Genomic DNA, 12,296 nt, shown 5'->3' on the forward strand with positions numbered 1-12,296 from the left:
AATTATGACTGCAACTTACTCTCAACTGGTTCAGGGAAAAAATGTACATATACTTTAGATCTCCTATTGTGTGCATGTATATGGAAATAGAATATTAACATTTGGGGAATCTGACTAAATGGTATGTGTGAAAATTCTTTATGCTTGCAACATTTCATAAGTCTGAAATGTTATGTACGTGTGTGTGTGTGTGTGTGTGTATACATGTTCTATATTTAAGTTTTGGCCAAATTGAACTATTTAGTTTTGATCCACTATTTGTATCTGATTCAAAATCTCCCTGTTCAAATTATTCACTAGTCCTCTTTTGCAAAGTAATGCCTTAATTTAGAATTAATTGTCCTACAGATGAAAAAAACAAGCGAGCTTGAATCGTACTCAGAGATCTAAGTTTTACTTTAGCACTGTGATTCTTCCAAAGTCAAAGTACATTTTGAAACAAATGGAATTATACTCATAATATACTCATATTAAACAATAAACCGTACAAGTGCCAGAGCTGGCAATGGTTTCTGCCTGGTATTGCAACGTCTAAACTCAAAGTAACATCCATGGACTTTTTTGGTGGCAGCCTATGGAAAAGCAGTTGGATATTCCCTCTGCTGTTTCTAATTAAATCATTTTCACAACTCCACATTTCAGCCATTCCCCAAATGCCTATCAATGCCCTGCAGGTCTCAATGAAAGCCAAAATTAGCTGTGCCAGCATCACATCAGACTAGATTCTGTGGATGCTGAGTATTTTCTAAGAATTATGGCTTTCCTTTGACATTTCTAATAGAAACCTGTATTGACCCATTCCAGCTTCCATTCCCAAGCAAAATAACCTCTCCCTGAAATACTTCAAGAAAGACTATAATATTTACGAGGATTGGTGAAATTTACCTCACTCCTGTGGACATAGCATTTTATGGCCACAAAGCACTTTTACATAAATTATTCCATTTTCCCTTTACAATACTACTGTGAGGAGCTCCATGTTAAAGAGTGGGAAACCAAGGTGCAAAAATCAAGAGACTGTCCCAAATTTTCAGATGTATGTATTGAATTGAATGTTTTTGTATTCCCAGAGAGAGGGGGGAAAAAATCAGTGAATGGCATCTAGTCGTTAGGGCAAAAATCCTAGTCTCCTCCCTACTGCTGCTCACCCTCATATCCAATTCAGCTCCTTCAGGATTAAGTCTAAATTGTTTAGCTTAAAAAGTCCCTTTATGATCTGGCCTCATATACTGATACTTCTCCATCTTTCAATATTTCAAATTTCTCTATATTTCATTAGGAATAACTGTTACTAAAACAGAAGTGTTTTAACACTTCTGAAATGCCTACCTCTATGTCTTTGCACATGTTAAAAAGTTCTTCCTGGAGCACCCATACTTATACCCATCTGATAATCCCCAGGTGTCCTTCAAGACTCTGCTGAAGCTATTCTAGGAAGCCTTTCCCAAATCCTAGAATCTCAAGTAAATATATTACTTTAGGCTTTCACTGACCTTACACACACTTCTCTGGCAGTCTTCATCATGCTGTACCAAGTGATAGGTCTGTACCTTTCTCCAGACCCATGTTGTACAACTGAACTTTCTTCGAATACAATAGCCCCTAGCCACAGGTGGCTACCGAATACTTGAAAGATGGCTAGTTTAACTAAGGAACTGGATTTTTTATTTAATTTTAATTATTTTAAATGTAAAACTAAATAGCCACCTGGAGCTAACGGCTATGGTATTAGCACAGCTACAGACAGACTGTCACCTCCAAGGACAAAGACCATATTTACTTGTCTCTGTACCCCTGGCACCTACTACAGAGGCACAGAGCAGGATTCAGTGCTTGTTCAAAGAATAAGTAAATGTTTAAGTATCTATAAACACTTCTTATGTATTGCTGGGAAGTGATTCCACCCAATACTCCAAGCACTCTGGATCATCATATAAAATTTGGCCAACCCGGTTATATCTTGTAAAGTGCACCTCATTAACTATAAACTAAAAAAAAAAAAAAAAAAACTCAGCAAATCATTCATTTTGACTCAGGGCACTTGAGCTTCACAATCACTCTTAAATGACTTCCAGATGACTTCTGGATAAATGGTTACACTGTTTATGAAATATTACAATAGTCATGGCAGCATCATTTTGGAATGTCAAAATCAACTACAGTGTTTTATTTAAAAAATGGGCTTTTTACCATGCTTTTATTAACATGGAAAAAAATTCCTTTAAATGCCTGAAGTATTCCCAGAGTATGAAAGACTATTCTGAAGTATTCTTTAAAAATACCCGTCAGCTCTCCTCACTGAATTCATTTTTGAAATCCCATCCAATATTTGGAGAAGATGTGCTGGCTTGATTTGATGGGCTCCATCACTGACAAAGCAGAATATAGAGGGAATGTAACCTATCTACAAAGAACTAACAGTCAAATGCAATTTGGTTCCAATGAAAAGTCTCAATTGACAGAATTCATGAGCTTGACATCAGAGATTTTAAGAAATCCAAGATATGAACTTCACAAAGCAGAGACTAAGCATGTTTGACTCCATATTCAGGCCCTCACTGCACAATCCCTATCCCTTAAGAGTGGTGCTGGCAATCCAAGGCATCAATGAAGGTGGTCTGCACCCAATCACCACACCCAGAGCTAGGAGAGCCTCTCCATCTCCTATCTGGTGCATCACACACCCCACAGTAGTTATACAATGGATGAACAACACTTGTAAATGTCCTTTCATTGTATAATTACTTCTGTAAAGGTAGACTAATCCTAACATCTAAAACTTTATAAATAAATATATTTATATATTTATAAATATATAAATAATAAACAAGAATAAATAGGTAAAGCATCTTAAAAGCTTGACTGGTGGGAATCAGGAGGTAGGGGCTTCAAACACATAATTCACTTTTTTAATTTAAATTTTAATTAAAAAATGAACAATTAAGGGGTAGGGTAGGCAAAATGGGTGAAGAGGGTCAAAAGGAACCAACTTCCAGTTATAAAATAAGTAAGTCATGGGGATGTAAGGTACAGCACACTGACTATAGTTAATAATACTGTATTGCCTATCTGAAAGTTGTTGAGAGTAAATCTTAAAAGTCCTCATCACAAGAAAAAATGTGTAACTTATGGTGATGAATGTTAACTAGACTTATTGTGGTGATCATTTCATAATATATACAAATATTGAATCATGTTGAACACCTGAGGCTAGTATGTTATTAGTCAATTGTATCTCAATAAAAAAATGAATACCATTTATTACAAAATAATTAATGTTCACTATAGGAAAAAAGAGAGGCAAAAATAAAATATACATTTAATTTTTTTTACCCAAAGATAACATTTAGTATTCCACTTTTTTTTCTTGCGCACTTTTAAAATAGTAAGATAAATACTAGCTACTATTTACAGAACACTTGCTCTGTTTCATGCACTGTCCTAAGCATTTAATATCTATCAATTCATTCTGTCTTCACCAGAATACTATGAGGGAAACTGTTGCTATCTGTACCTTATAGACAAAGAAACTGAGCAGAGGGAGGTTAAGTTACTTGACCCAAGTTCACAAGCTTAGAAGTGGCAAATAATCTCTGTTCAATTTTTGCTGTGGGAACATTGTGTTCAGCTAAGTAGTGTGGGAAGAAAAATTTCACCTAAACTTTATTAAATCCTTAACTGCTATTTCAATGCTCTTGTCAGAAGCAAGAGAGCACATATAACCTACCTGGCTTATATTTGATTCCTGTTCCTCATGTTGGGGGAGAGGCTGACCTAAGATAGGAGACATTCGCTGATTTGGATCTAATACTCAACAGCTGGGCTGTAGGATACAATCTGTAATATGAATTTAGGGCTATATCTTTGATGTTCTTAGTATCAAACTGTCGCCTTCTTACCTACATGTATTACATAATCCATTAGCCTGGCCATTAAAAACCTATATTTAACTTGATTTAAGTCTGATTTTATTTTTTTTTTCACCTGGATTCTTAATATAATGTATAGTTTCCAATTACTTTAAAATGTAATCGTGCCTATTTTGATCACAAACTTCAAAAAAGTGTGGAAAGCAAAATGAAATGGAGGTTAAAACAGATGGAAAGAACTTCTCCATAATGTAAACTGTTAAACTGGAAGTGTGAGCTGCAACTGACAAGTCCAGAAACATCCTTAAAGGTGTTCTAAGAGACTGGGATGATGTTCTATGCCTTCTCCCAATCCCCAAAAGTCATGTGTAAATGTTCCAGGGGACCTACACTCAGTTTTCTGCTCACTTGCAACATTACTGTCTCCTGCATCATGACCCTAAAATTCCTTGTATTATTTTTTATGGTTGTGTTACCCACACAGCAACTCCTTTGGCAACAATGGTAATTACCCTAGCCTTGTTATCTCAGGATAACACTGTAATTAACTTGTGTCATTGTAGCATTCATGGTTATAATAATTGTAGCAAAAAATTCCAATGAAAGTAACATTTTTAGTTCTGGCATTCAAAAATAACTTCAGCAATTACACTGCTTAAAAAAATCAAGTTTCCCCCAAAAAACCATGATTTCCGGGGCACCTGGGTGGCTCAGTCAGTTAAGCATCTGCCTCAGGTCATGATCCCAGGGTCTTGGGATCAAGCCCTGCATCGGGCTCCCTGCTCAGCAGGAAGTCTGCTTCTCCCTCTCCCTCTGCCCCTCCCCACTGCTCACTCTCTGTCTGTCTCTCTCTCTCTCAAATAAATAAAATCTTTTTAAAAAAGAAAAAAAGACATCATCTCCTCCGTACAAAACTCACTAAGCTGTCTGAGTGCCCCCTGAGAAACATTAGATTATCTCTTTTGTAAGAGCTTCCAAAGAGAATGGGGAAACAAACACACAAATAAAACACATTTTTCAAAATATTACTTACAGCTCCTCTAGAAAAGGAAAGTTCTTAAATGCATCTTCTGGTAATTGAGTAATGTTGTTCATACTGATATCCCTGGAAAACATAAAGTTAAGATTTTTGACTAGATGATATTAGACTAAAAGAACTTAATTCAACAGAAAAATAATTAGGTGCTCGCATTCTGTAAAGAAGTGAGAAAAATGAGCACAAGTCAGACAGAGGGATAGCCACAATTTGGCTTCCAAATGCAAAGTTAAATCTTTTATATAAATTATGTTCCATAATTTAGAAACGAACATAGAAATGTACCCAGATCCTGGGTACCCACTTCCCACTTTAAGTACTCTTGAAAAAAAAAGAAAGAAAGAAGGAAAGAAAGAAAAATGTCTCAAACTTCCTACAACGAGTGGGCCAGTTTGATTTCCCAGGGCTCTGGTATTTAAAGTGCTGTACCTGATAAAAATAAACAAATGAATACCCCGGGGCATGATAAAAGATTTGCAGGCAAGGGTGGCTTAAGTCACTGTCAGGGACAATAAAACAGGTTGTAGCTGTATTCCAGTCATATTTTCTGCAAAACCTATAAAAGTCCTCCAGGTAATAGTTGTAAGGGGATTTCATTTTTAGCCTAGGAACAGATGCAGCCTAGAGACATGTGCATACATGACGGGTATGCTGTCCATTTCCAGCTTTTCCTTAGAGAAGCAGCAGGAAGGAGAGAACTCACTTGCCGATATAACTTGACAATTAACTAGTTCAAACAGTTAAAAAAAAAATTTATTAACCACTTCCTTCTTCCCTGGCAACTGCCTCCTCAACTGGTTTTCTCTTTCCACACTGTGTGACACGGACCCCGTGCGAGGCAGGTTAAGGCAGCCTCAGAGGGAAAGTCCCAGTGTGCACTGGGCCATTACCTCACTCAGGTGCCCTCGGGTCTCTCGGTTCTAAGAATCACCAAGAAAATTCACAACTGGGACCGCCCCGTCACATAGGAAGATAGAAGAGAAATCAGCTAACAATAAAACACCAAAATCAGCTAAGAATAAAAACACTGTGATTTTTGTTAATTTGGTCAGGTGAAATTTTCTTTTAAAAGAGCCGACGCCTTCAGTACCAAGTAGGTGAATCCCTTCTCCCTACCTTTGCCATTCACTAGAATTTAGAAATGGAATGTGCACCCCTCTTCATGAGCCCTTCCCAAGGCAAGTCTGGAAACCTTCCTGGCTCGGGAATAACAGTAAAAGCAGGCACAAAACCAGCAAGAGCAGTGTGGCTGCTAATGTGTAGACAATACGGACACCGTGGTTAAGACTGCACGTACAATCTCCCCTTACAGATGGGAAAACTGGGGCTTTCTGAGGTACAGAACCTCCCCCAAGGCCACCCAACAGATGGTGTCACAGGAAATGTGACCTCCAGAGTCCATGACTTTAACTGCAACACTGAGTCTTCCCAAGGTATCGTGTGAATCCTGTTCCTTCTCTCCGGTGATTGTCAAAGATACAAAGCAAACCCACGGTCCTACCAAGGGTAAAAGTGAGAGGGATACTGCCCCTGAGACCTTGGTACAATCATCGGTGAATCCTGGGGAGAGCACTTTTGCTTGACAATTTAAAAAAAAGAACTATAAATAGCTTTAGAATTTGAGGAACCAAAGTTCATTATAAATTTGAGCATGAAACTGTTCTAGAGATGAATCCTATGTCCATAGAGATTCCCATGCATTCCAAAATTTTATCATTGAAAATAACTCAAAATCTATTAAAGATGATTTATAAGAAAAACAAAATTAATATGCGTCTCAAGGGATTATCTTTTTTTCGGAATTATTTTTAAACACAGGCGCTGATGGTACTTTAGTCAGTGATTGATATCCTTGGGCAGGGAAAGGCAAACCCTCTGTTTTTCATAAACACTCAAGCAAGATACTGGAGAAATAGCAGCAAAATCAGGGTCTGAAGAAGCAGGCTCGACTCCTGCTATTGCCACCTAGCCACTGTGTAATCCTGGGCCTCAGTTTACTCATCTGTAAAATGAGAGCACTGAACTGACTGGTTGAGGGGCTTCCCAGCCTGAAATTGTATACTTCTATGATTCAGCTTTTCCTGCAGTTTTCATGGAGGGGCCCCTCCTCCCTGATGAAAATATATGCGGTTCATTTTGTAGAAAAGGCATGTTTCTGAAAAATTTACCATAACACAAAATTTAAAGACTATTAGTTTGCCATTAGAAAACCACTGAGTCATTCCCGCTGGAAACCCATTTGCCCTTAACCAATAAAATCATTCTTAATCATACAACAAAACGTTTAGTCACACTGAAATGCAAAATAATAATCTGAGTAAGCAGTGATTCTGTAAAATGTCACACAACGTTGATGCTCTTTAGCCATTCCAATAAATGGAGAGAGAAGGACATGCACAGTTTATTACTTTACAAAAGGAGGCACTCCATACTGTTTTCCCTGAATTCAGGCGAATATCACAGTAACAGAAAAACTGATTACTTGCCTCACCATAAAAAGAGACATAATTAGAAATTACACCACACTATTCTCTGCATTCCAATTTTTTAAAACCCATACACCTATATAATTCTCTCATTTTTTCCCCTCAGAGTAACAAGACATGACAAGTAGTTCTGCTGTAAGCTATAAATGCAATTAGTAGGACTCCATATTTATAAACTAATATGTTTTAAACATGTGGTGAGGTTTTGTTTCAAAGCTTCAGATTCAGGAGCAACACTTGTTTCCAAAATGTTCTGAATTTCACATATCTAGAGAGGTTCTATCTTTATAGGTATTTTCCCTCCCATTTTCTGGGTTTTAGTTAAACAAAACATTTGAGAATAGGAAGGGAAAAAAAAAGAAGGGGGAGCCTATAAGATGTTATCTCCAGAGAAGCTCTGGAGACATGTGGTTACAGATTATAAGGTGGGCGGGTACTCATTTAAAATAATGAGGGCTAATGGTGATAAACAACCTACAGACAAGTCTTAGAGAAGATTCCAGACCTGACATCACCAACACCGACAACGGAGCTTATGGTTGGAAAGGATGCTGGGGATGATAAGTTAACCGTAACAATTTACGAATGGAAGCCCTATGCCATAATTACAAACATCTCAGGCTCACAAGCCATATGAATCATTAAAACGCGTAAGTTAAAAAAATTTATATAGAAAATGTTCAGCTAAAAGCTAAACCTTGGGATCAGTGGTTTGACATTCATATGAGCAACACAATCTTAGTAGTAACCTCTAATATTAAACCCACTGACTTGCCATCCTGGGTCCCTGTGAAGAAAATAAATATAACATAGAAAACAAAAAAAAAATCGTGCGCCTGGGTGGCTCAGTCGGTTAAGCGTCTGCCTTCGTCTCTGGTCATGATCCCAGGGGCCTGGGATTGAGTCCGGCATCGGGCTCCCTGCTCAGCGGGGAGTCTGCTTCTCCCTCTTCCTCTGCCTGCCACTCCCCCTGCTTGTGCTCTCTCTCTCTCCCTATCAAATAAATAAATAAAATCTTAAAAAAGAAAAAACAAAACAAGGAAAAAAAAACAAAGAAATCATACAAGGTCAGAACACCACCAACTCACAAACGCCCCCCGAGGGCAAGTTTAAGAGAGCTGATGGCCTTCCTTGGAGTTAGCCTAGTATATAGTTGGAAGTACACAGGCTTAGCACCACAAAGACCAAGATCTACCTATGAATTTACTAGCTGTGTGATCTTGGGCAAGCTGTTCATCTTTTCTGAGCCCTAGCTTCTTCATTTGGAAAAAAAAGAGGCAGGAATAACTAAACCTTGTAGACTGCTGATGATCAGAAAATGTCAAGTTATACACAAGAAGCTAAGTTAGTAATAAGGTATTAGCTCACTATCATCCATATTTTTGCTGCTCCTGGAAACTGAGTCCAATGTGGTGAAAGCTAGCAGGCCAAGCATCACACCACCTTTGGTGGTCTTCCTCCCCAGAAAGAAACCAGTTTTACACAAGAGAAACACTCAATGATGCAGAAGACCTAGTATCTGGAGTCATTCCAACTACAAAACTAGACTCTAAACTCCAGAACTCCAAGAGTCAAAGATTTTTAAGCTAGAAGAGCCCTTTGAAGTCAAATACCTCATTTTATTTTTTTTAGAAGATTTTATTTATTTATTTGACAGAGAGAGCACAAGCAGGGGGAGGACCAGAGGGAGAGGGAGAAGCGGGCTCCCTGCTGAGCAGAGAGCCCGACGTGGGGCTCGATCCCAGGACCCTGAGATCATGACCTGAGTTGAAGGCAGATGCTTAACCAACTGAGCCACCCAGGCGCCCCAAATACTTCATTTTAAAAGAAAAAAGTTGAGGCCCAGGTGTTGACAGAGTCAAGCACTGGAAAGATAGGGGAAGGAAGAGGAACGTGCAGAGAGAAGGGAAGGAAATTATATTCTTATAGGAAATTTTTGGAAGGACAAGGGAAGACAAGAGCCATTTTCAAAAGATTAGGAGGGCTTCACACAGTTTAGTGCTAAGAAGGGAACAGAACCCAGAACTTTAATGGGGTGCTTGACTATATTTTTTCTACACGTATTTGTCCCAAAACAGACTTCTTCATACTTAGTTCTCTCAAAGTACACCAACCGAAACAGAACATATGTCTGCATATTATACCAACACAAGGCAATACTCCCAAATTTTTACCACAGAGATCAGAATTACAAAAAGCACATTACCTCACTAGAAAAATAAAGCTGATTGCTCAAACACCAGCAGTCACTGGTTGCAAAATTAAAATTAAAAATTAAAATTAAAATTTTGCAGTTTAATTGAAACTGCAAAATCTCCCCAGTGGTTAAACTCTCATCTTTTTTCCCCTCATAAAATTCACTACTTCTAAAGTATCTACAGAATAAAGAGGAACATCATGTTTCAACAAGGTACCTTTTTAAAATCCCCGTAAAATGCTCCAGAAGCAAGCCTAACCTGTTTGCTGATGGCCAAGCGTGTACCACCATAGACTCCGCCATTGTACGCTCGCTGGGTCTGGGCCTCCTGCCATAGAATTATTTAATTTTCAGTATACTGTGATTGACCCAATGTTATCTAAATTTGAATAAGCCCTCCTATTTGTACTAGATAAAACCGTACTGCTACTACCACACTGCTGATTGTATCTCAAATACTACCCAGCCATTTCAAGTCACTAAATGACATACAGGTGCTAGAGAACACAGGGTTCTCTGATGTAGTCTCTAGGAAATTGTTGTGTCTTTTTTTTTTTTTAAGATTTTATTTATTTATTTGAGAGAGAGAATGAGATAGAGAGAGCATGAGAGGGAAGAGGGTCAGAGGGAGAAGCAGACTCCCTGCTGAGCAGGGAGCCCGATGTGGGACTCGATCCGGGGACTCCAGGATCATGACCTGAGCCGAGGGCAGTTGCTTAACCAACTGAGCCACCCAGGCGCCCCCTGTTGTGTCTTTAAACTCAACAAACATATGTTAAAAGTGAATACTATATCCCAATGACTTTTCTAAGGTCTTTTGTAATTAGCCAAAAATTTCAGGTCAATCTCCCATTCACAGATGTCTACAGTACGAACAAAAATGAAAAGCTAAAACTACATTGGAAAAATGCTTCTGGTGGAACAAATTTGAAGGGAGGGTCTCTCTCGTCCACCAGCAGTGCCGACACACGTAGAACACCAGAGTGCTAATCAAAGCCCATGAAGAGTTCACTTCTTTTCCGACAAGGATTCCCTATCTTTAGGCAAGCGATCTCTTTTTCTCCCTCTTTCTTTCTTTTTAGAACAAAAGTGATCTATGTGTATCAGTTTTTTTAAAACTGAAATACAGGGGCGCCCAATTGGTTAAGTGTCTGCCTTTGGCTCAGGTCATGATCCCAGGGTCTTGGGATCAAGCCCCACGGGGGACTCCTTGCTCAGTAGGGAGCCTGCTTCTCTCTCCCCCTCTGCCTGCCGCTCCCCCTGCTTGTGCTCTCTCTCTCTCTCTCAAATAAATGAATAAAATTTTTAAAAAAAATGATTAAAAAAAAAAAAACACCCTGAAATACAAAGAAAACCATCCACAATATCAATTCGTAGAAATAACCACTGTCCTATTTCATGGGTGTCATTACAGATTTTTTTTTTCTACGTACAGTGTATATTTTTACAAATGTGAAATCATATAGTTCTGAACATGTTTATCTATTGGCCCCTAAGATTCTTCATTTTCAAGAGAAATAAAAACATCTCTGAAAATATATTTGAAAAAAAATACAAATATTACCATCTAATATATCCTGATGTTCTTTTTGGCAAGCCATACAGCATGGGGTGACAAAGTCCTTGTTAGTGAAAGCCACTATGCTAAAGGGAAAAGAAGTGAATTAGGGACTTTTCTGTAAAAGGAGATATCGTGTCACCCATTTAACACTCGCCACATATGTGCAAGGCAGCATGCTAGGATGGTGAGGCTCCTGTGTCAGAAGATGTGCCCACAGTTATTTCCTTTTTTAATTAAAATCTATCACTCCACTCTATTCTCCACTTGCTATCACTATATATTTTTGCAACATCCAATTAAGTTTAACTTTTAAAATATGCATTATTGCATTTTGAAAGCAACCAGAGCAGCCATGTCTTTGTGAAGATGCTGCCCTTTATACTGCAGAAATGAGGCCAAAACAGTTTATATGCCATTTCACTCAGATTTTGCTCCCAAGATATTTTCCTGACCTTACATGTTTTAGCACTCCTAGAGTCCAACTAGATGTCACAACAGACACCCCTCTAATGCCATGTGCAACATTTCTACTACAGTTTTAGGCAGCAGGAGAAACTGGCTCCATATGATCTGGAGCATTCCTTGGTGTTTCAGACACAAAGATGCAGTGCTTTCCAGAGGAAAGAATCCAAAACTTGCTTCCCTGCAGGCTTGCAGTCCTTAAGAAGGTATCTGCTACAACCCACCATAATGATACTTAAAAATAAATTTTAATTACTGCAGTGAAAAGTTATCACCTTGTAAAGTCATTATCTATTTAAAGTACTTGAATATCCTAGTATATAATCTTCCTAACAATACAGAAAGTCTAGAGAAAATGCCAACTTCAAATCTTAAAAAATGAAAACTTTTTTTGCTATAGGAGATATAGAGAAGAATGTTTAATTCATTTTACGATCATCTACTCTAGTGGATTAAAACCTCTACTTCAGGGGCGCCTGGGTGGCTCGGTCGTCATTAAGCGTCTGCCTTCGGCTCAGGTCATGATCTCAGGGTCCTGGGATCGAGCCCCCCATTGGGCTCCCTGCTCGGCGGGAAGCCTGCTTCTCCCTCTCCCACTCCCCTGGTTTGTGTTCCCTTTCTCTCTGTCAAATAAATAAATAAAATCTTTAAAAAAACAAAACAAAACAAAAAAAAAACCCTCTAC

At 38.5% G+C, this 12,296-nt stretch overlaps 1 protein-coding gene across 1 annotated transcript in view; it reads right to left on the minus strand.

Moving 5' to 3' along the window:
• LGR4 (leucine rich repeat containing G protein-coupled receptor 4) overlaps positions 1 to 12,296 on the minus strand; it is a 99,595-nt gene that overhangs the window by 39,055 nt on the left and 48,244 nt on the right. The window contains exon 2 of the mRNA XM_032413852.1: positions 4,903 to 4,974. Coding sequence (XP_032269743.1) covers positions 4,903 to 4,974 — 72 coding nt within the window. The remainder of the gene's footprint in view (positions 1 to 4,902; positions 4,975 to 12,296) is intronic.

Source organism: Phoca vitulina, unplaced genomic scaffold (assembly GCF_004348235.1).
Source record: "Phoca vitulina isolate PV1807 unplaced genomic scaffold, GSC_HSeal_1.0 scaffold16, whole genome shotgun sequence".
In the NCBI taxonomy this organism is placed as follows: Eukaryota; Metazoa; Chordata; class Mammalia; order Carnivora; family Phocidae; genus Phoca; species Phoca vitulina.